At 45.0% G+C, this 24,452-nt stretch overlaps 1 protein-coding gene across 4 annotated transcripts in view; it reads left to right on the forward strand.

The window, feature by feature from the left end:
• Positions 1–24,452, forward strand: part of PDLIM1 (PDZ and LIM domain 1) — a 55,018-nt gene that overhangs the window by 1,023 nt on the left and 29,543 nt on the right. For all 4 annotated transcript variants that reach the window (XM_066600633.1, XM_066600634.1, XM_066600635.1 and 1 more), the window contains exon 2: positions 23,635–23,786. In XM_066600633.1, the coding sequence (XP_066456730.1) occupies positions 23,635–23,786 (152 nt within the window). The remainder of the gene's footprint in view (positions 1–23,634; positions 23,787–24,452) is intronic.

Consider the following 24,452-nt stretch of genomic DNA (forward strand, 5'->3'; position numbering starts at 1 on the left):
CACACGGGCATATTTGCACGCGCAATACGCAGTGAATAGAACCCATTGATGTCAATGGGTTCATTCATATATGCATATTTTGCTCACACCCTGCTCTTGCATATTTGCGTAGGGGAAGAGCACATTGAAGTAATTACACTAATTGCCCATTTCAATGAATGGCAGTATCATTCCTTGTTTTTAGCACACGCAGAAAGTACAGTAAAACACTCACATGAGCGTGCAAATATGCAACACCCATTGCAGAAACGCACAGTGCAAAGGTACATGCGCATACGCCTGTGTGACATCGTTCTAACAGACTGGCGCTGTCCTCTAGGTGGTGCGCTGGCCCAACAGACTGCTGTAGGCAGGGTCTAATAGCTCAAGTTACATGGCAGATAAGGGAGGTCTTTTTACATGCTGCAGTTGCTATTGATTGTGGCATGTAAGGGGTTAAACTGTGGGATCTCTGGTTTCTCCGCATCTGGTGGTTAGAGCAGGAGCCTGGCTGTCCGTAATCAGCCAAGCCACCGCCTTAAAAACATGTATGTGCAGGTTTAAGGCCCATTAGTGCGGTCAGTAAGAAGGCGTATTGGCCGTCACTAAGGGGTTAAAGAGAATAGTTGCATTGATTTATATTCCCCATTATCTTTTGGAAGCCTATACTATGAAGGTAAGATTGGCCCTGTTGGTTCTGCAGGGAACAATCCTGACTCATTTCTCTTTTATGTGCCTTCACCATGAACTGAGGATGGTGATTTAGTAAGACGGCTCGGCAGAGATCCAAGTGACATCATCAGCTTCGCAAAGGCAGAAGTGTAAATCTGAATATCTGACAGGCCAGGTCTTATCAAGTGGATTCTCTGGACATGCAAGTAAGAGCTCCTTCACGCGGCGTATTCGCACGTTGTGCACACAATACACAGAGAATAGAACTCATAGATGTCAATGGGTTCCTTCCGATTTTCCTTTTTTTGGTGTGTGCAAAAAAAACCCCGCAGAATGCTCTACTTCTGTGTGTATTTGAGTGCCAAAGGTCGACATAGAAAGACTCCTTCACATGGGCATATGCGCAATTGCGCATGCCTCAGTGCAAAGTAAAACTACTGTAAACAGGACTTTTTTTTTTTTGCGCTCATATCCGTGTATTTTACTATACCGTTTGTGCGCGGCAGTTGAACACTCCCCAATTTAAATAGCTGTTTAACCTACTGAGTTACATATGTGTTTTTTTTTTGGGGGGGGGGGGTTCTTGTGGAATTGCACAGCGTTTTTCACATTTCTTTGCGTATCGCCTGCACCCCATAGACTTCAATGGGGGCTTTTAGTGCAAGTGCATGAAAGTACTGCATGGTGTGTTGTTTTTTTTTTCCCCGCACATGCAAAATACTCGCATGTGAATGAACTCATTGTAATCAATAAATTCTATTCTCTGTGTATTGTGCAGGCAGAATTGCACGCAAATGCGTGTATGAAGGAGCCCGAAAACAGAAAAAAAAGTTATTAAAGGGAATCTGTCAGTCCAATGGGCGGTCCTATCAGTGACTGACAGCTTATCTGTACATGACTGTACATACAGAGTAGCTGTCAATCACTGATAGCTCCGCCCACTGGACTGTTCAGCTCAGAATGTGCAGAGATATAAATGAATAAAATACAAGATATATGAATCTTTCCCCATAACTATATATCAATCTGCTCGGCTCCTCCTGCTCTATAACATGTTCATATGGCGGCATGCAGAGTGCCTATGTACAGCTCCAATGGCCAATTGCATGGGCCTTAAAAAGGTGCTTTCACACACTGGAATATTCGTCAAGATGCTGACACAGAATTAAGTAGTATCGGCAATTTCACTTCGGAGCGCTCCTGCTCTGTCGGACATTTTCAGCTACTTCTTGCAGCTAAAGACAGCCTTGTGTAATGTTGTTCCATCGGGCCATCCTTTGCTACCAGAAGAAGACAAAATGTCAGATGGAGCCGGCGCGTTCCTAAGAGAAAGTGCAGGTACCTTTTTTTTTTTTTTTTTCCCAAGCTATTTTCAAATCCCCGTCAGAATCCGCCTGCAGATTTTGGTGCATATTATTCCGCAGTGCATTGCAGAATATTCTTTTGCGTGAAAGCACCCAAAGGAGAGCGGCACCTTCAGTTTAGAGTTAAAACATGTAGCACAGGTAGAGATCATGCTCACTTTCTAGTTGGTGTGATAGAACTGATCTCTTGCATGTGGCTCGTGTGAGTGGCAAAAGGACAGTGTATAGGAAATTGCTACTGCGTGTAAAAACTGCGCCGGTAATACGCAATGAGCATACAGTGGTGTGAGCTCGGCCTATCGCCTACATGGGCCGACCTGTCCCGGGTTGATGCTGTTGATTTGATTTGGAAATTACAGTTGGATCTTGTAGGCTTGTACTGCATTAATAAACGGCATAATCCCAGCATTAGAGAAGTAGGTAATCCATGTAGGATTATTTTCCATCTGCTAGGAAATGGGAAAAATATTGAGCATTGCTATAAATTGTCCCTTCGAAGCCTGGTGATGAGCAGTGGCTCCATGGAACATTCTCTGTACCTCGTAGTGGTTCCTACAGGTGCGTGCGCTCTGAAGCATTTCTTCTAGTCTATGTGACAGTACCAGGAATATTCTTCTTCTTCTTTCTGGAGTGCACATCACTTTCTCTGCCGGGTTTGTGTTCTGTGTGTATTGCACAATGTTGCTTTGTACATCCAGACTTTTCAGCCGTGAGCCACAACATCTGGTTGTCAGATCCTCGCTGTAAACAAGTTGCATTACTACAGTAGATGTGATCGGTAATGACGGGTCACGAGTGCAGCCTGCTCTCTCCCCTATTATATACAGCTGGTTACATGAATATATCCTATATTATTCTCCTACAATTACTATATATAGTGCCACATTGCAATGAATTCCTCCTATGTTGAGTCCCAGGATTAACTGTTTAGTAGTTTTTTTAAATTTTTTAACTTGATCGATGGTGCAATCTTTAGGTTGGATCACACTACATATAGAGCTGACATACGAGACTCTATATCAGTGATGGCGAACCTTTTAGAGACAGAGTACCCAAACTGCAACCCAAAACCCACTTATTTATCGCAAAGTGCCAACACGGCAGGGGGCGGGGCTTATCGCGACATATGATTTTTACCCCCGTCGTTCTAAAAAGGACAGGGCTGTTTCAAAATAGACTGCGTGCAGATTTTGACTGCTTTTGGATGCAGAAATGCTGCAGAAGTCCTCAGCGGAAATTTCTGCATCCAAAAAGCAGTCAAAATCTGCACCCTGTCTATTTTGAATTTCTGCCACATGTAAACATACCCCAGTAGTAATAGTAACCCTCCCCAGCAACCCCAGCGATAATAGGGATCCCCCTAGTGGTAATAGTGACACCCCGCCCCCACAGCGGCCTCCAGTAGTAATAGTGACACCCCACAGTGGCACCCCCCCCCCATACTTGCTTCACTCCTCCTCTACTCGGCAATGCTGCTCGGCGATGATCCCGGTGCACACTGTGATGTCAGTGTGCTGCCAGACGCCTCCTCCCCTGCTCTCGCGGAACCTAAGAGGAGACCTCAGGGGAGGAGGATCCTGGCTGCACACTGACGTTACAGTATGCGCCGGGATCAGCACCATTGGGTGAATGCTGACAGGGGAGCCGCGGCCCCTGCCGCTATTCGCTAAAGTAGTGAGCGGCCGATGGTGGCGCGTGCCAGAAGGGAGGGCTCTGCGTGCCGCCTCTGGTTCGCGTGCAATAGGTTCGCCACCACTGCTCTATACAATAGCATATGGTGCTACTGTATGGCCTGACTGTAGAATGTCCTGATTGTATACGGTATATTCTCCCTTTCCCACTCCCACCCCACCTTAGTCAACTATGTGACACATTGTCTGGCCAATCTTTTGTCAGGTCTCTTATGGTCTATGGGCACAATTGGTATATACTGTATGGCACACGTCAAACACAAAGCCCGCAGGCAGAATCCAGCTCACCCTCTTATTTCATATCGCCCATCGACTAGGAAGCATCCCTATTGGCATTCCACTTGTCCAACCTGCAGCTCTGGTATGGCGGCTGCAGTGCAGAGTCTGTGGCCCCTATTACTACTTGGGCCGCCCTGGGGGGGACACTATTGCTACTGGGTCAACCATGGAGGGGGGGGGGCACACTATTATTACTGTGACCACCATGGGGAGGACATTATTGCTATAGCGTTGGAAGCATACTTTGCTTGTAGGTAGTCTAATAATTAGGCAGATGCACTCCTGCGTGTAGTTGTAGTAAATGCAGAGGTAGCAGTTGCCTTTCAGCAATAATGGCACATGGTAGCGGTATTATTATATCTTGACGCCACCAGGAACGCCACGCCACAGCTCGCCTTGCTGTTGGAAGTTCCCCGCTGGTGCTGTAAGTATCTGTGGCCATTCCCTGCTGCTGCTGCCGCTGTGCGTTATGTCCCTGCTCCCGCCGTATTTGGTTCCTGTTGTCCCAGCAGGGCAGCAGCGGCCAACTTCCATCAGCAAGGCGAGCCAGGACAGCAGCAGATTAGTGAGCTGCCAGGACCTGCAGCGGAGCGTTGTCTGCAGCCAATGAGGTACAGGGGACGTCACCCTCCTGTAAGTCTTGTCTCCACCAGGAGTTCCTGGTGGTGTCAAGATACAATAATACCCATGGTAGCTGGGAGACTTTGTTGTAGCCCATTGTGGCCCAGAATTTGTGGCTTTTGTATACGTATTCATGCTCTAAAACTACACAAGTCAGAGAAGCAGCGTGGGCATCTTCGTGCAGGATCATGAACTGCTGTAATAGGAATTCCACCTCCCTGATCTTAAAACGGTTTTATAATAGGTTTTCTCTGTCAAGCAGAGACTCCAACCGTGACTTGTCCCAAAGTGCCAGGCCAATTCCCCACCTCCTTATTTGCTGATAATGTTGTTTCTTTCTGTGTTCTGTCTATCTTTTATGCTACTAAGTAGCAAAAAGAATGTTGCAATGAGAGCTGGGGCCCTCTCTCCAAAGGCCCCATAACAGTCTCCTCTATGGTATGTACGCCCTTGGTAAGGTCCCATTCAGAAGGCTATATATGGGCTCATGCTGTAAAATTCAATTCTACGGAGTGTAATGTCCATAGCTTGGCATTTTTACATCCAAGGCAAATACTGTACATTCCTGCAGGAGGGAACTTAGTATCTCCCAGTTCTGCTGACTTCTCATTCACATCCCAATAACTTTCTGTAGCGATGAATTAATGCTGAAGGACAACTTTACAGCATTAGCTTTTCATTCTGCAGTGATTTTTTTTTTTTTTTTTTTTTTTTTTTTCTGAGAACTTTTTTTTTTCTCTCTTGGTTGAAACTAACTACCATAATTTTATGAGCGAGGAGGCTAGTGTACAAGATGTCCATATGAGATGTGAGCTGGAGTCATGCTGAGTTGCAGGTCAGTATCAGATCAGCCGTGTTGAGTCACTGAGTAAACAGTAAAAGTGACAATGTTCTTTACACAGTGACAAACAGGAAGGGTAATAATAGCTGCTAAGTTGTGGTCTTGACAATGTGAAACGCGCTTGTTTTAACCCCACAACCTCTCTTGTACACAGTTTTTGTAGTCATTATTGCATCTACATCAGGTCTTCATTAATTTATATTTTCTGGCTTTAAAGGGGTTGTCCCGCGAAAGCAAGTTGGGGTATACACTTCTGTATGGCCATATTAATGCACTTTGTAATATACATCGTGCATTAAATATGAGCCAAACAGAAGTTATTCACTTACCTGCTCCGTTGCTAGCGTCCTCGTTTCCATGGTGCCGTCTAATTTCAGCGTCTAATCTCCCGATTAGACGCGCTTGCGCAGTCCGGTCTTCTCCCTTCTGAATGGGGCCGCTCGTGCCGGAGAGCTGCTCCTCGTAGCTCCGCCCCGTCACGTGTGCCGATTCCAGCCAATCAGGAGGCTGGAATCGGCAATGGAACGCACAGAGCCCACAATGCACCATGGGAGAAGACCTGTGGTCCACCGTGGGTGAAGATCCCGGTGGCCATCTTCGCAAGGTAAGTAAGAAGTCACCGGAGCGCGGGGATTCGGGTAAGTACTATCAGGTTTTTGTTTTTTTAAACCCCTGCATCGGGTTTGTCTCGCGCCGAACGGGGGGGCTATTGAAAAAAAGAAAAAAACGTTTCGGCGCGGGACAACCCCTTTAATGTTACAAGTTGTGTTGATCAAGGAATATAAGAAGGTTACTCTATTCTCACCGTCCCTTGTCTTTCGTTTTTTTTCCCCCCTCTTTGGCAATTAAAATGTTTTTCAAAGGAAGAATGTTGGTCCCATGAGCCCCATAAGCTAAGTTAATGAGCGCATAAGACAGAGGTTGCTGAGTCCAGCAGTGTACTGCCACCCCGTTCCCGCACTGTTCCCCTGGGAAGCCTGCGCTGGGTACATGCATCGGGTTCCTCTCTTCATTCCAAACATGAATGGAGAACAATTTGCATGCGCACACTCACGGAATGAAGAGCTGAGGGCTCCACACACTTGCGTTTTTTGTCTTTTTTTTTTTTAACGTGATTGTTAATGGGACTTTCTAATGTTAATAGAAATCCGAGTTTATAGGGGCTCATAGGACGTAACAGGTTACCTTTACACTACTTTCCTGGACTTAATACCTAATAATTAAAATTCCATCTTCTTACTGACTTGATGACCAATACCAGTTGCCTTTTCCATTATATTTCCAACCTAGTCGACTTGGCAGATATGGTGTCAGAGAGAGGTCTGAGGCTACAAATGTGACAACCGTTGGTCTCTGCCCAAAATGTAGTTGTCGTCCCTTTCCCATGTGGTTGCTATTCTACCTAAGCTACAATGATTTTGAATACTGTGGCATGCCACAAAGCATCTTGGTCCTGGTGTTTTAACATGAAGGGTCATTTTTTCTTTTTAAGGCTGCTGAGACTTCCATAGATTACTAGAATGGAGCAGCTGAAGTACAGCGCTGTCTCTGCTCACTAGCCGAACATTGGCTCTACTGAAAGTCTGTTGGCCCATCTTTAGCTAGTGAGCAGGGATTGTGCTTGGATGAGTGATTTAGCGGTCGGTGGGGTACCAGCAATCAAAACTTTTGACATGTTGATCTGACACGAAAAAAGTTTTGGGAAAGCCTAGTTACACTTTTAAATCCACAGACTGCAGACATTATGTTGCTAAACCAGAGATTGATGCAGAATATAATCACTTTGCCAAAACTGTCACCCCAAAACTGGGCGGAAAAGCGGACAGTCTCCATTATAGACAGTGAGGTCCCTCCAGCGCTGTTCGGTTCTGTCCAGAGACTGAACCGTTTGGCCATGCTGATTCCCCTTCCTTCTCCCTGAACGGAGCAGGAAAGCAGAAACCCCAACGCAGGTGGGAGATTACCCTTAGGTGGAACAACTGTAAACTATTGCTATAGTGTTTCACTGTAAAATTGAGAAATCCTCTTCAAACTACTGGGACAAACGTTTTCATAAGCGTATTCTTTGAAGTGAATTGACTATTGGTCGGCAAACCGTATATAATTTGGCCCTAAAATGATAGCTGGTCTGATGATCTGGGTTTGCAGAGCCGTCATGCTTTCCACAGGATACCTGCTCACTCCCGCAACTCACCTCTCACCCGCAGCGGCACCCGAATCTTTTCTTCCGAGCGGGCAGCTACTCTCTAAGGACAATGCTCGCTCGAGTAATTGCCCTTAGCGAGTATACTCGCTCATCTCTACTAATGAGCAATCATTGCTCTGTGTAAAACCAAACTAATGACTGCTGTTAGTCATTTGGAAAAGTCGAAGCATACAATGTGAATGCTAGTTGCTCCGTGTAAGGCCGCTTTCATATCTGTGCATATCAGATCCAGCACAAAATACCGGAAGAAATGGCTCTGCTTGCTTTACTTCTGGTAAGATTTTGGTCAGCTGAGTGGAAACTGAACAGACCCCATTATAGTCAATGGGGTACATTTGGCGCTATTTGGTTCCGTCATAAGATGGATGCATTCGGCCAGGGGATTCCCCTTTCCTGCTCCCCGACAGAGCAGGAAAACAGAACCTCGCCACAGATGTGAAAGCAGCGCCTTAAAGGGGTTGTCCCGCGAAAGCAAGTGGGGGTATACACTTCTGTATGGCCATATTAATGCACTTTGTAATATACATCGTGCATTAAATATGAGCCATACAGAAGTTATTCACTTACCTGCTTCGTTGCTGGCGTCCCCGTCTCCATGGTGCCGTCTAATTTCAGCGTCTAATCTCCCGATTAGACGCGCTTGCGCAGTCCGGTCTTCTCCCTTCTGAATGGGGCCGCTCGTGCTGGAGAGCTGCTCCTCGTAGCTCCGCCCCGCCACGTGTGCCGATTCCAGCCAATCAGGAGGCTGGAATCGGCAATGGAATGCACAGAGCCCACGGTGCACCATGGGAGAAGACCTGCGGTCTACCGTGGGTGAAGATCCCGGCGGCCATCTTCGCAAGGTAAGTAAGAAGTCACCGGAGCGCGGGGATTCGGGTAAGTACTATCCGTTTTGTTTTTTTTTACCCCTGCATCGGGTTTGTCTTGCGCCGAACGGGGTGGCTATTAAATTAAAAAAAAAAAACGTTTTGGCGCGGGACAACCCCTTTAAGATGGGCTTGACTACGCCTCTCTCACAACTATGTTAACAGGGAGCTCGCAACATTTATTATTTTACATATAAAGGATTATTTTACACCGTAAGGAACAATATTTTCTATTATTCATTACAGACTATTTGTTCATTTACATTAATAATTGTTGGAATCTGCCTTTACCATGTATGGGCGTGCTCAGATAATTACTGTACTATTAAAATTTCGCAACTGTTACACTTAGAAGATGCAGCCGCCGGCTTTTTGGAGGGACCTCCTATGTAGTGAGTTGAATGCACTTGAGAACTGGGACTTCTACCATTTCACGACCTTAGCTGCTAATACAAGGAAAGGCTTTGAAGATGGGTTTCCCAGATTATAATAATTTCCCAAACTGTCACAGCAGTTCTCAGAAGTTGGGGGCTGTTCCTGTGTAGGGAATCAGAAAACATTCCCTGATTAGTTAGGAGAATGCTCTTGTGGAAAAGTTATTTGTGTCTCTGATAAGATCAGTCTGGTCTGCTGAACACTTTATTCTTGCATTGAAATGTTTGGCTATGTGTTTCCGTAACTTGGATGAATTTATACAGAACTGTGTAAAAATCACTAGAAAATCTACAGTGGGGATCAATTCGTAAGGGTGGTTTCACATCTGTGCTGGAACTTCCGGTCGGAGATTCCATCGCAGATACAGCACAAAATACCAGAAGAAAAAGCGCTGCACGCAGTACTTCTTCTTCCAGTAAAATGCTGGGCAGCTAAGTGGGAACCAAACGGACCTCATTGTAGTCAAAGGGATTCCCCTTTCTTGCCTCCTATGCAGATGTAAAAGCACCTTAACTGCAGTAAACCTTACCAGCTCTTTAACAACAAGGCTGCCACCAAAGCCAATGGTATGACCTGCTGTCCACTCTTCTGAGGATATCCAGTATTGTCACCTGATTTGAAACGGACTGATAAAATGTATGTAGTCCTACTTTCTATCAGACCTTAATGCCTAGGTTTTGTAGGTTGAACATGACCTTGATTCCTCAAGTAAATACTAAGGGGCCTCAACAGCTAATCAAATGTTATCTATAAAGGTTTCATGGTCATTAACTTTTCCACAAACTCCTACTCAATGCTGGATTACAATAGGGATGCTTTGGGAGACTGACCTGGCGGATGACATTATAGTACACTGGGAGTGCCGCCAGCTGCAGCCTATCCAAATGCTATGTAGTGTTGCATTTGCAGCGTCCCGTAGGGTGACCCCAGACACATGGTATACACTGAGGAGCTAGGAAGGCTTGTCACGGTGGCATTTACCACGCTCCCTCCCAGAGTGACACATTCAGCCAAGGCCAGGGCAGCGCTGGGCCTCTTCTGGACACCCGTAGGATAGGGATGCCCAACAGGTGGTAGAACAGAGATTGCAGTTGTCACAGGTGACACCACCATTCCAGTATCCACCAGCATAAACATCGGTGGAGAATAAATGAGCCGCAGACAGGAATTGAGCACCTCAGGTCCCTGGAATAACTTTACTGGGTAACAACTCCACAAACACAAGGCAAACAATAGACAGTATTCCAAGTGCAGGTAGAGTTATGGATTTATACAGACAGACTTGAAGATGAGTACCTCCACACAGCGATCCCAGACTTGAGGACACCTGTGTGTTTGACAATTGTAGACACGTACCTCCACCCAGTGGTCCCAGACTTCAGGATGCTTGGACGTGAACAATTGAGTAAAGAAGAGTACCTCTGCACTGGGCCTTAAGAGAGTCTTACTCACTAGTTGCTCACTCTCTCTCTTGGGGGCTCACTCCATCTTCATCACAGAAACAAGCACTCGGGGAAACCTCTCCTCTTCTTCTATCTTCAACACCTGAGAGCTGAAGGTGCCCTCGTGTCTCTGTGCTGTGCTCTCTTCGCTGGAACTGAAGCTGGGATACACGATGGAAGCCTTTTTCCGCTCTCAAGCATTCACATTTATAGCCTCACTCGTACCACATGACAGGACATAAATTGATACATTTACAGACAGTCAGCTCACACTTTGCAGACATTAACCTCTTTTTTGCTGCAGCTGATAGTGAGTGATTTGCTGTCTGTCAGCTACTGAAAGTACATATCCTGCCCTGCCCAGCCCTGCTGTATAATGTCCTCTATGCTATTCCTTCTGTGTGCTGTAGAAAGTTACGGAACAAAATAAGCTGTGTTATCCATCTGTGGTGTATGAAAGTCCTATCCGCTCAACGGCAGGTGAAAATTGGAAATACAGTCCACAGCTGAGAAAAATACCATAAAGAAGTGCTATAATGGCCATTAATAGTGTTACTCTTAATGTACACATGGCAGTTTATTCTGAAGTTAGATATGCTTTAATCCCTTTCCGTCTACAAACTGTATATTTAAGACAGCAGTTTGATTGCTCATTACTTTCGATGGAACGCTGTAATTCACTGATGTAACGATAGAGTGACCATACTAATGTAACAAAGTGAAATAAGTGTGTTTTGTTACATTATTTGCCAAGGTTCATCACCTAATCATGCCTTCAGGATAAAGTAGGTGCCCTTTCAGTATGCTACTGTCCCATGTCACGAAGTGCCCACATAATGTAGAATGGAGGCCGTGTTCTCATTTTCTTTAGTTGCTGCCTTTTTCCTATGTGCTCTTAAACTTAACCAAAAAAAATTGCACCCATCAGTGCTTTACCACAATGTTTGGTTGGCAGGTAAGGAAGATGGGCTTCAAACCTTAATGGTGATCCTTGTTTTGAGCAGTACTGAGTACACATTTATTTACTTGGGAGAATCAGAGGATTATTTTATATGGAAAATTTAATTTGTAAAAGCAACTACAGCAGACTAGAGAGGGAAAGAACCAAGTGAAGTTGCATTTTTTTTTTTTTTAATTTAGTGATAATTTTTTATATTTAACGCGAGCAAATCGCAAAAGATAGCAATGCCAGCAAAAAAAAATCTTTGGTAAACTATAAAATAAAAATCAACTTTACAGTACATTACTCCAAAATGCTTTAATGACCTTTTGGTCCTAAAAGGAAAGAAATACCATTTTATTCCTATCTTCTGATGTTATGGCTGGTATAGGCTATAACCGTGGTGGCGGACCTATGGCACACATGCCAGAAAGGGCACGCAGAGTCCCCTCCATTGGCAAGTGCGCCGACGGCTGCTTACCACAGTAGTGATTACAGGCCGGGGTGCTGTGGCTCCCTGGCCAGTAATTACTCAGCGGCGCTGATCCTGGGTGCACACACTGCCATCACGTTAGCATCAGTGGAGGTCTGACCTCTGTGAGCACTTCTAATCACAAGTAGGAAGGGATACCGGCTCCTCCGACTTTTTGTTCCGGCATAGCTAATACAACTCCATTCAAGTAAAGTAAGTTAAAAATTGTGTCTGTGGATTATCTGCTTTCTCTCCTTTTTATTGTCCGTTTTATTTTATAGTATTTTTAACTGTGCTACAGACAATTCAGATGGATTGAATTCTGAAAGCACAACTGTAGCCTTCGGCATTCCTAATACTTAACCTTTCTGTAAGCTTATAAATAGTGCATGTTCTATACATTCCATACTTGACAGCTGTCTTTGTTTCTGGCTTTGACCATAGATCATTTGGAAGCTGATGATGTGTTGTATTGAGTGATAATCCACAGTGTGATTTTTGTACTGAACAGGTGTGATCATCTTATTCTAAACCACTGAGTGTTACACATGTGGTTGAGCTTCTGTAGCATTCATCCTCCATCCACAGAACAGTCTTGAGGCAGAGTCCATATATTGTGAACTTGTACCACAATGTGAGATACTGCAAAAAAGTACAATGCAATGTTAATAAAGGTTTTTGCACATCCAATACCTTTTTCAGGGAAAAAATCCTCAGTGGACTCTAGCGATTGTCAATGTGGATTTTAATTAATTGGAACGAAATGAGTAAAATCTGCAGCTAAATCCAGATGTAGCACAAATTAGATGTACTGTAGGAAGGAAGGTGAACCAGAAAAAGCAGACGGAGGCATGACTTTTTGCTAAGAAAATGTTTGTAATTGGAAGTAAGAATTTAGTGTATTTCCTTCTATGTGCGTGTCGTGTAACTCTTCACTGCAAGCTGGAGGACTCGTTTCTTTCAAAGTCAGACTAAGGGCTCCTTCACAGGAGCGTATATATGCAGCTATTTACCCGCATAAATACACATTGCATTCAATGCATTCATTCAGCTGGCCCGGGGTATTTAGGCCTCATGTTCACTAGGTAATTGGGGCCCGCGCGGATTCTCTCCTTTTCCGCGGACATGAGGCCTGAAAAATGATTTAACTCACCTGTCCGGACGCTGCGGGTTCCTAGGGCCGGATCTTCTTTCCTTCTGCCCGGCGGATGTGCTTTATTTTTTTTTTTTGAACTCCTGCTCTCCCGCGCTCCCACGCCTGAGAGCAGAAATTCAGCTGCGGGTGTACCGCAGATTCGGACGGCTTCCATAGGCTTCTATGGAAGCCTGCGGGAGCCCCGCAGAAAATGGAGCATGCTGCGGGTGATTTCACGCACGTGTGATCCGCGCGGCAGGGAAAAAATGACATCCGCAGGTATTTACTTACCTGTGGGTGTCCAATGCATCCCTATTGGTGCGGATCACACGTGCGGGACACCCGCGCGGATTTCCCAATTCTAATTGTTCAGTGGACATGAGGCCTTACGCGGGAAAATAGCTGCATATATACGATTGTGTGAAGGGGCCCTAAGGCCACTTTCACGCAGCCATATTCTGATCTGTATTTGTAAGCTCAAACCAGGAATGGAACCTACAGAGCGAAAGTATAAGGCCGGCTGCACATGGCCAAGACTCTCGCGCGAGATTTGTGCATTGTGAGATGGACCAATCTCGCATGAATAAGAATCCCATTTTTTTTATTGGGGGTTATACACGTTAGTGATTTATTCCCCCCCCCCCCCCTGCATTGTATCGTGGCATGTCCTAACTTTGGGGTGCTGCAAGGGTATGCCAAAGATGAGACATGCCACGATGCACCCACAGGGCATCACACCGCACTTCAGGCGCATCACTACTTCCCCTGAAGTGATAAAAGGCGGTTTTACGTAACACAAGCTCCTCGCATCCGTTGGGACAAAATATCGTCTGTGTGAAATCAGCCTAATGGAGGGACTTGCACCTCACACGACTGGATTTGAATTCTGGAATCTATGATCGCCATCTATGCGGATGATCTGTCGTAAAATATGGGCATTGAAAGTCATGTATGTTCGGTTTTTTTTTTCCCCCTTCCCAATCGCAAGTACGAATTGCGTAGTCCATGAGTGTAAGAAAAATTGCAGCATGCTCTATTTTAACATGGATTCCACACGGACAACCTCCATTGATGTCAGTGGAGCCATGTGACCCGCAGCCCATAAGCAGTTAACCTTGCATATGGGCTGCAGGTACCCACGTCACCACTAAGCGACGGCATGGGAAATACAAACAAAAAACCCCCAAACAAACCTGTACTGAGTATGACCGCCTGCGTGCCTCTGCAGTCATACGCAATAGTTATTTGCCATACGCAGGGTCATCGGCCGGGCTCACAGCCGGAATCCGCTGACTACCTCCCACATGCGGAATTCGACCTGGTCGTGTGAGCTTGGCCTATTTTGGAGCCACTCCAGTATTACAAATACTTATGTAAAATATTGACCCAAATACTACTGTATGAGAATGGAAGGCTGTATGTACATGGGCGTATTTCATGCGCAAACCCTGTCCAATAGCGATATGGATAGAACTCGCATGTTAAAAGAACACCTTTAATTGTAATCTGTTTCATGTACATGAGCGATCTTTCTTTCTCTCTGTCCCATTTTTGGATATTTCTTCAAGAATCGCCCATTATTTTTTATGGGAGCATTAAAGAAATGCATTGCACTCATATACTATGCGGTTTGTATGTTTAACACCAGTACATTGTAGTTAACATTTTAACTAATGTAACCACTTGTGATTCACTTTTGAACCAATTTCCTTAATTGAGATCTGTGACATCAGATGATTTATTGGAGGTGCCTGAACTTTTTCAGTTGCAGACTATTCTGATGGATTAATGGGTCATAATGTAAATAGTATCTTAAATGCAAAAAACATCTATGCAACGACTTTTTTAATGTCCGTGTATGAAGTTGAGAAAAGGAGAACCCTGCTGTTCCTGTACACTAGTCAGACTATACTTGGTGCGGCTGCATGGTTGGTGCAGGCATTGTTCATCCTGTGGTGCTCCATATTTAGACATACAATTCAGGTTAAAGCAAAGCCATAGAAAGCAATGTGCATCTCATAACTTCCATGTCCAACTAGAAAATCCAATCCATCATAGTTGTGAAAACGGTGCGTACCGTGCCCAGGAATGATCAGAGACACAAACTGGAGTTCTGCGAACAAAAGTGTTTCTTCTACATTTATACTATAAATGTAACTTTAGTATAATCACTTTGTGTCATGTAAATATAAATTGTTATTGTGCATTATATAACCTTCTGTTCAGTTGTTCAAACCTTCCCCTACCCCCACCCCCTTCCCTTTCCCCGGTCACACTATCGCCGCTATCCAATGGATAGCAGCGATCGCATGGGAGTAAGCAAAGTTGAAAAAAAGTTAGATTCAGCTCCCCTCATGGATTGAGCTCCCCTCATGGATTGGATCCATGAGGGCAGCTAAAAATACTCACCCCCGTCCTCCTCCGATTTCCCGCGGAGATCTGGTCCTCCAAGACCTGATGCCGGGCTTCTGCACATGCACGCCAGACGAAATTCCATCTGCCTCATGCGCAGAAGACTGGAGGGCCCGACACACTTGAAAACAGGAAATTTCACCAGGGACCACGATGGCCTGTCCACAGGCCCGTGATAGTCATTATCCAATGGATGACAGCAATTATGGAAAAGTGGAAAAATGGTATCCATGAGGGGAGATGAAATTACATAGCTATGATCCCCCGCTTTGTCCTCCGACCGGATCTTGATCCGCGGACCTTTCCCAGCTTCGGCGCATGCATCCGTTAGCAAAATGGCCGCTTGCGCAAAAGTCAAGAATTTTCCTGTAAATTTTAAATCCCCCTGCTTCTGGCTACCAAAGGTAGCCAAGAGCCTGGAGATGTCACGGGGAGCCACGGTATGCGGTTACTGGTCACGCAATAGCCATTATTCAATGGACGTTTGATCTGCGGTGATACACATATCCATCAAATGCACTGGATTACACAATTCCGCTTACATTAGCGGGTCGGAATTACGTAATCCATTTGTCGAAAACAGAACGCATGTACTATTTTACTGTGGATATCCGCAACATAGAACCCATTGTGCTCTACAGTTGCGGATATACCCGCAGGCCATACCCAACTACATTGTGTACGGGCTGCGGGTACCCGCGTCATCGATAAGCGGCGGCGCTGGAAATGCAAACAAAAAAAGGTGTACTGCGCAAGATCGCCTGTGTGAGTATGCAGTTATGGGCAGGACATTACTCGACTGTACGCAAGGTCACGGCCGGGCTCGCAGCTGGGATCCGCTGCAGACCTCCGCAAGCGGATTTCACATACAGCCCTATGAGCCCGGCGTTATTCAGAGCGCTACCTGTAATATGTAAATTACAAGAAGTCCCAGGGAACGCTCGCCTTCCTGCAGTTTCAGGAGCAACTTGTTAAGCACCTTCTGTTTGAGACCCCCGCATCTCAGCAAGCTTAGGAAGCCTTACAGAGCGCCACTTTTTTCACCACTGAGGTCAAGAAATACCCCCAGAAAAGTGTCGGGTTTGCAGCAAGCATGGGAGGAGAAGGGATACCCGGTTTTATTGCCCCATGTGCCTATCCCAACTGGGCCTCCGTGATTACCCCTGTCCTTGGACATACCACACAGTTTACATGATTACTTTTATCTAAGAGCTAGGGAATGCCAAAAAGGTGGGGGGAGGTTTTTTTTCTGCACAAGTGTGCAATGTGGCCTGGAATTTATTCAGTTGTGCCCTGAAATCCATGGGTGTTCCCTCCTTTATAGGCCTAGCTATATGTCCTATAAGTAGATTGGGGCTACACTTGGTATGTTTCTGAACACAGTACAAACTGCTATCTATTTTGGAATGAAAGTTTTCATTCTTGTGTGCTGTACCAAAAAAACCTGTTTTTTAAAATGACACAATAGCCAAAAAAAATGAAAATCATTATATTTATTTTCCTTCTGCTTTGCTTAGATTCATTCAAAAACTGTGTCAAAATACACAGTACACCCCTAGATAAATTCGTTAAGAGGTCCAGTTTTCAAAATGGGGTCATTTGTGGGCGTTCTCCATCATTTTGGCCGCTCACACAAGGGGGCAATGGGGCCTAAATCACCTTCAAGCAAAATGTCTGTACTGAAAGCCAGCGGCTGCTCCTTTTGGTTTGGGCCCCGTTGTGCATAGAGACATAATATTAGGGCCATAATGGGTATGTTTGTGAACACAGGGCAAACTGTGATCCATTTTGGTGTGTAACCCTCATTTTCATGTGCACTACAGAACAAAAAACATGCCTTTTTAAAATAACATATTTGCAAAAATATAACATTTTATTTTTTGTCTCCTCTAAACTGTATTAACGCCTGAAAAAAACAAACTGTGGGGTCAAAATACTCCTGACATCCCTCAGTGAATACATTTAGGGGTGTAGTTTTTAAAATGGGGTCATTTGTGGGGGTATCTATCATTCTGACACCTATGAGTTTTTGCAATCTTGGCTTGGTGAAGGAAAACAAAGTGTTCCTCAAAATGTTGATAATCAATGTTAAATTTGTACGTCTCCTAAATGGTTAAAAAAAAAGAGTCTTTCAAATGTGCGTCCAGAATAAAGTAAACAGATAGAAATAGAAATATATATCTCAGCAAAAATCTGTTCAGCATGTTTGCACATATTTGAGATATTACAATTATAAATGAGCGAGTATACTCGCTAAAGGCAATTGCTCGAGCGAGCATTGCCTTTAGCGAGTATCTCCCCCTGCTCGAGACTGCAGGTTCGGGTGCCAGCAGGGAGCTTGCGGGGGAGAGCGGGGCGGAACGGAGGGGAGATCTCTCTCTCCCTCTCTCCCCCTCGCTCCCTCCTGCTGACAGCCGCTACTCACCGCTCCCCCGCGCTGGCACCCGAACCTGCAGTCTCGAGCGGGCAGGTACTCGCTAAAGGCAATGCTCGCCCGAGCAATTGCCTTTAGAGAGTATACTCGCTCATCTCTAATTACAATTGAAACTGAAAAAATTACATTTTTTTTTTTTTCAAAAGTTTGGCGCTTTCAATAAATATACACAAATTCTATTGGCACCTAAATGAAGCACAACATGTGGTTAAAAAAACAAAAAACATCAGAATCACTTGGATATGCATAACCTTTACAGAGTTATTCTATGTTAAAGTGACACATGTCAGACACATAGGTCATCATCAATAGTTGATCAACTGGGGTTCGTTGCTTGGGACCCGGGCCGATTAGCTGATCAAGCACTTGCCTGTGGGTCAGAGGGGAAGCTGCTGCTCTGATGCCTCTGTAGTGGCTGGTGCTTGTAATTTCAGACAGTTTTCATTAAAATCAATTGGAGTCGCAGCTGCTGTTACCAGCATCTGCTACTGCACAGGTCAAAGCAGCAGGTTCTACACTGATGCCTGTGTATTGTGGCGCTGATCACAGACACCTCATCAACTGACCTGCCGGGGTGCTGAGTGGTGCGACCCTCATCTGAGCAGCTATTGATGACTTATCCTCATGATAGGTCATCAATAGTATTTCCCTGGAAAATCCCTTTTAAGGAACCCTAGTCCAACACCTGAGCGGGGAGAAATTGTTTAGTGGTCAACTTTAAGATGGTTATTCACATGCGAAACTATTGGCCAATAAACACGCTTGTTTAGTTGACGGCCATTTCTCTAGATTCCTGCCATAAATGTGTGTTTATTTTAATGGGACAAGTGTAATAAGTCAATGCCAGACATCTCTGGCAGCAGCTTATCTCTCAGGGGCAAATAAAGGGGGTATGTTAAGATCCAACATGCCCAATCCTTCTTCTTTTCCCCAAAGTTTCATATTGGGGGACAGTCTGCAGGATGTAATACACATTAGATCACTAGATGATTCTGACAAAATCTCTGGGTTTCGTTAAGGGTGTATTCACACAGGCGACTTTCGTTCATTGCGAGATGCACAAAACTTGCATGGATGTAGACCCCATTATTTGCAATGGGTGTATTTACATTGCTGATTTTTCTCTCATAGCAATGCTGTGAGATAGAAAAATTGAAGCATGTCAGATATATATTCTTCCCCCCCCCCCCTTTTTTAACTTTTCCGATTGAAGCAAGATGCATTTTTCATGCGTATCACAGTTGCAGGTTTACAAGAATGATATAGGTCTAGGTGTCTCAAACCGATATCACGTTCAGGTGTTTTCAGTTTTGATTGGAGTGGTGGCCTAAAACGTGCTTGGTAGAGATGAGCGAGTATCTCCCCGCTCGTCTCTAAAGATTCGGGGGGCGTGGAGCAGCGGGGGAGAGCGGGGAGAAACAGAAGGGAGATCTCTCTCCCTCTCCATCCCCCGCCCCCCCCCCCACTCCCCACCGCAACTCACCTGTCACTCGTGCCGGCCCCCGAATCTCTAGAGACAAGCGGGGAGATACTCGGCTAAGGCACTACTCGCTAGAACTTGATGGCATGTGACAGATGGTTTTATTACCTTCTAGCTGATTTATAACTATTGGGGTTTCAGGGCGATCCTTCTGTCATGTTGTTCTACCTATGACACTTAGCAGGCAGTCTGGGAGTGCTCATCTCTAAAATTAATCACTTTCCTCAATTTATATTGTGCCTCCAGCTGGCAAATCTTTTTAATCTCTGCTTAATGAACATTATGGGTAGAGTGGAAAGAATATACTGTGGGATCTGATCGTTAAATGTCACAACTGGGGATCATTTTCCACCATTTTATCCATTTTAGGTAGGTATCATAATCCACCACTTCGCTCTATGCTTTCTGGACACTTCCTTTCAGCAAACACCCTTACAGCATTATTTTCTACCACCTGCCTTACCTTCTAAATAATACTCTATCAAGGCAACAGCTTTATGACTAATCTTCCACCTACACTCTCATATACAGTATTATCACCGCCCATCTTTCTTGCCTTATTTCCTCAGATATGTGCTTGATAATGGAGCCACTGTAAGCTCCGAAATGAGTTGCACCCTATCTTATGTATGTGTAACCATGTGGCTTGTGTTTAAACCAATAAATTGGATTTTAACCGAACATTCTCCGCAATGGACTCCTCTACTATCAGTTCACAACACTTTGCCACCTCGAGCTGTGTGTGAGGAGGGTGTCTTTGGGTTCCCACCAAGTCCCCCTTTCCCAAAAGTAAGTATCACCATTGGAACACAACACTGGTGAGGTTGCACCCTGAGCACAGGAGACCTTTTTTTAACTACTTCCTCTCTGTTCTCGCCTGAGATAGTGGATATCTTGGGATTCTCCATGCCTGCTCTCCTTTTGGATGTCGCCAAAACAGGGTGTCACCTCTACCAACAGCTACTCCCTCCTTATAGTGAACTCTGACCAGAGGCGTAACGGCCAAAATCCCTCCAGGTTGGGCCGTTCACGCCAGATAAGTCTCTTTTTTTTTTACCTATTTACGCCTACACTAGCTTCCCACACCATTAGTAGAGATGGTGTCCTGATAACCTGTCTAATGTATATTCTGGGTAGAGTGGAAAGGGACAATAACTCAAACATACTGTGGGCTCTGATCGTTAAATGTCAACGGTGGAGTAAAAAAAAACTGGTGTACAGAACATAGTGTTGTAATTTTTTTTTATTGAATACATTATATATTACCCATAGCAGAGAAGAGTGGCACCGAATGTGACCATCCTACATTGCAGCTAACCTAGGAGAATTCTTTGCCAAGGAATGTGTTTGGTCAGGTATGGAGAGCACCTAGAAGGTGTGAGGAGACTTTTTTAAGGTCATCCATGCTCCTCTGGGAAATATGTAAATGGGAGATGGAACAATACCTCTAGATAGGTGGTGCTGTAGAGTTATTGTTCAATCTTTCCATTTGGCTATATTGGTTTTATGGATTTACATAATGTGGACCCATTGGACCAACCAACCAGGCTGAGACCTGTCCTGGAGTGGAAGGCAACTGACTTCTCAGATAGAGGGACTGTAGGCAGGAATTCAGAACAAACTCAGATACAGAAATGCAGGACTGCCACAGACTGCCAAACACCCAAAACATTCACCAGCATACCCGCACAAACAAATGGTTGGAATTGCTATAATAAGTACAAAGAATTCGTTTTATGGATTGGCTAAGTCACTTAAGCTGCGAGCCCAACTTCAAGGGTCCTCGCTGTCTCGTGGTCTCTAGTGAGACAACTCTACTCTAGTGAGACAACTAACCCCAGGGTACCTGTCTGTGAGCAGGGCAATTGCCCTGATAGGAATGGCCCCGCACTGGAACCTAAGGGCCTAACTAGCCCTAGATGGTAAATGATCCAAGCAGCATAGGAATACACACACAAATATACAGAAACCAAACTCACTAGAATGCCAGCACAGACAGATCAGAAGGCCTTAAACAGACCTAGCACTGAGACACATGAACAGATATACAGATACAGAAACAGAACTGGCAACTATGCCAGCTAAGACAGATCAGAATGCCTCAAACAGACCCAGCACAGAGACACACAGACAGATATACAGATACAGAAACAGAATTGGCGAAATGCCAGCACAGACATCAGAAGGCCGTAAAAGAAGCAGGAACACAAGACTGCTAACACTGCAAGAGGAAAACCAGCAGACCCTGACAAAAGAGCTGGTATATATAAGCAACAGACATGAGAGATTGGCTGACTGGAGCAAACCACACGCCGCCAGTAAAATCTATCACACCTGTGAAACTGAGCTGCTGGGAAAACGTGTAGAACCACAGATCCCAGCAGCAAGCTCTAATACTTGGCACTTGAAACCTACTAAACTGGTATATGAAAAAAATGACCAAATATGGGAATGACAAGGCAACTGTTAGGTGGATTCATAACTGGCTGAGTGATCGTACTCAGAGTGGTCATAAATGGCTGCACATGCAAGTGGAAGAATGTATCAAGTGGGGTACCACAAGGCTCTGTCCTAGGCCCAGTGGTGGTCAACATTTTTATAAATGATCTGGAGGATTAAATTGATGGGAAAATGATCAAATTTTCCGACGACACAAAGCTAGGAGGGATAGCTAACAGTAGGGGAGCTAGGGAGAGTATTCAAAAAGATCTAGAAAAGCCTGAACTGTAGGCGGTGACTAACAGAATGGTATTTAACAAGAAGAAATGCAAAGTCCTACATCTGGGCAAGAAAAATGAAAAAAACACATACAGAATGGGAGGAATTGGGCTTAGCAGGATCAGGGTGGTCAGCACTAAGAGCAATGGAAATGGGAGGGCAGCGGGGAACCGGGAACTGTGACAGTGGTGACTCCGAAGGGTCTGTGAGAAACCACGAAATGGTAGGGCAGCGGGGACAGGAAACTGTGCCAACAGCAGCACTGGGGTGTTCGGCACTAAGAGCAGTGGAGAGAGACGGCCAGTGGGGACAGGGCAGGGAACTGTGACAGCAGCGGCCCCAGCAAAATGGGGTTTTCCTGCAAGAAGCCCGGAGAGATGATGGTATGGCAGCAGAGTGGACAGGGAACACTGCATTTGGGTGGTCGGCACTGAGAGCAGCGGAGATGGCAGGCAGAGTCTGGAGGGGAGAAGATGGAAGCAGAGACTGGGAGATGATGGCTGACAGGGCAGCGGGGATAGCTAGCCAATCAGCAGCTGTGGGCATCACCTGCATCTCAACACAGCTCACCAATCTCTCCACCCCTTGCTTCTGGTGGAGACAAGATACAACAGTACCCTTAGACAGTATGCCAACACCCTGGGTGTATATATATTGAGTATGTGAAAAACCTGCTGACGGAGCAAACTTCCAATGAACTCAATTGTAAGCCACTAGTGACTTTCACTAGTGGCTTACAATTGAATTGATTGGATGTTTGTGCCGTCACGAGGGCTTTATGAAGAGAGCTGTCCAACAGGTCATTAGCAGCAGACTTTTGAGGTAGGGTGGGAGTTGAGGGGTACAAGTGGAGCAATCTGTGTAATGGGGTGTAGGAAACATTCTGTGAGAGATGGGGAGCATGGAAAGTAATCAGCAACTCTAATTGTATTATTTACTTTGTGTGAACACTAGTACTACATGGTGTACAAAAGGAGGCACAACTATTTTGTGGGGCACTATTGCAGAATAGGGCATAAAAGTCTGGCGCACAATATAGGGCATTTATTTGGCACTATTTTAGGGACACTACCACTAGTGTAGAAGTGCATTCTTTTCTTTTTTTTTCAAACACCATGTGGGGAGGATGCCTTATTTTGCTGTTTGGCGTTCTATCAGGAGTATATGCCCTGGTAAATAAGTGATTTATTGCTACTGCTACATTTGTGCATGTTTTTATTTTTATATTGCTACAATGCAAATCTTGGTATTGGAAGAATTTCTTAGTTTTGGGGGGAAAAAACAGCTTCTTGCTATTGTCTTCCTGATAACGCAGCTCACAAGCTGCTATGGGGTCATTGGAGAAGGTGGCCCAGTCTTGGAGCTTTTTTTTCCCCTTTTTGTTACTGTGTAGTAAGAAGCTGTGTACACCTAACGGAACTGCATTGTTGGAAGACAGTAGGGTTAGAATTTGGCCCGAAGGTCATAGTAAGAAAAGATCAGGCCCTTTTTGTCCTTGGTGTCCAAACTTAGCACGAGAACAAGGGCCCCCTCTTATCTATGCACACCAACGTAGCTGGGGCCAAGAAGTCAATATTTCGGATTAATAATGGCTTAAAAACAATTGTTAACATATTGTAACAAACTGAATATCTTGCATCATTTTAGGTGACTCCGGGTAGCAAAGCGGCATTGGCTGATCTATGTATAGGAGATGTTGTGATAACAATTGATGGAGAAAATACAGATGGAATGACCCATTTAGAAGCACAAAATAAAATCAAAGGCTGTGAAGATGAACTCTCCCTCATAATAAACAGGTAATACTCAATGTATGACTGCGTGTAACTGCAAGAGTATATGGAATGATATTTGCCATAACTTACAGATTTCATGGCTCCCCGTCTGAGTGTTTAAGATCCGCTCATGTAAAAACATGACTCTCCGTACATTCCTGTGGTCTCGCCATGACACGTGGGAGCGGGATTTGTCAAGAGACACTTGCATCTAAATGAAGGGAGCAGTAAACTCCTAGAGCCTTCAGGAAGGAGGGTGAGAGGCCATGAAGTAATGAAGATTGTTCTGGCTGTATTCTAGGAATGTATCTCTATTTTTCTAGGTCTTGCAGAATGAAAGCATTCTTGTTTTATGCTTGCATAACTGTTAAAGGGAACCTGTCATCAGAAAGAAAAAAGTTTTTAATCTACCACCATAGAGTAATGGAGCGTGACACAAGTAGGCCACACATGGCTAGACACAAAGCCATTTAGAATTACCAGAAATTCTTAGGGCCCTTTTATATGAGACGACTGTTGGGCACAGAAGCACCCATTAGTCTTCTTAGCAATGGTTGCTCCTGTGCCTTCATCCAAGAGTGATCATCGTTTAGTGAATGGAGGTGGAGCGAGCCAGGGGTTTCAGGCCACCGGCCTCCATTCACGGTAAACAGGCAGTTGTTCGTAGATGAAAGACTGCCTGTTTATCCG

The sequence above is a fragment of the Eleutherodactylus coqui genome, chromosome 4 (assembly GCF_035609145.1).
Source record: "Eleutherodactylus coqui strain aEleCoq1 chromosome 4, aEleCoq1.hap1, whole genome shotgun sequence".
Taxonomy (NCBI): domain Eukaryota; kingdom Metazoa; phylum Chordata; class Amphibia; order Anura; family Eleutherodactylidae; genus Eleutherodactylus; species Eleutherodactylus coqui.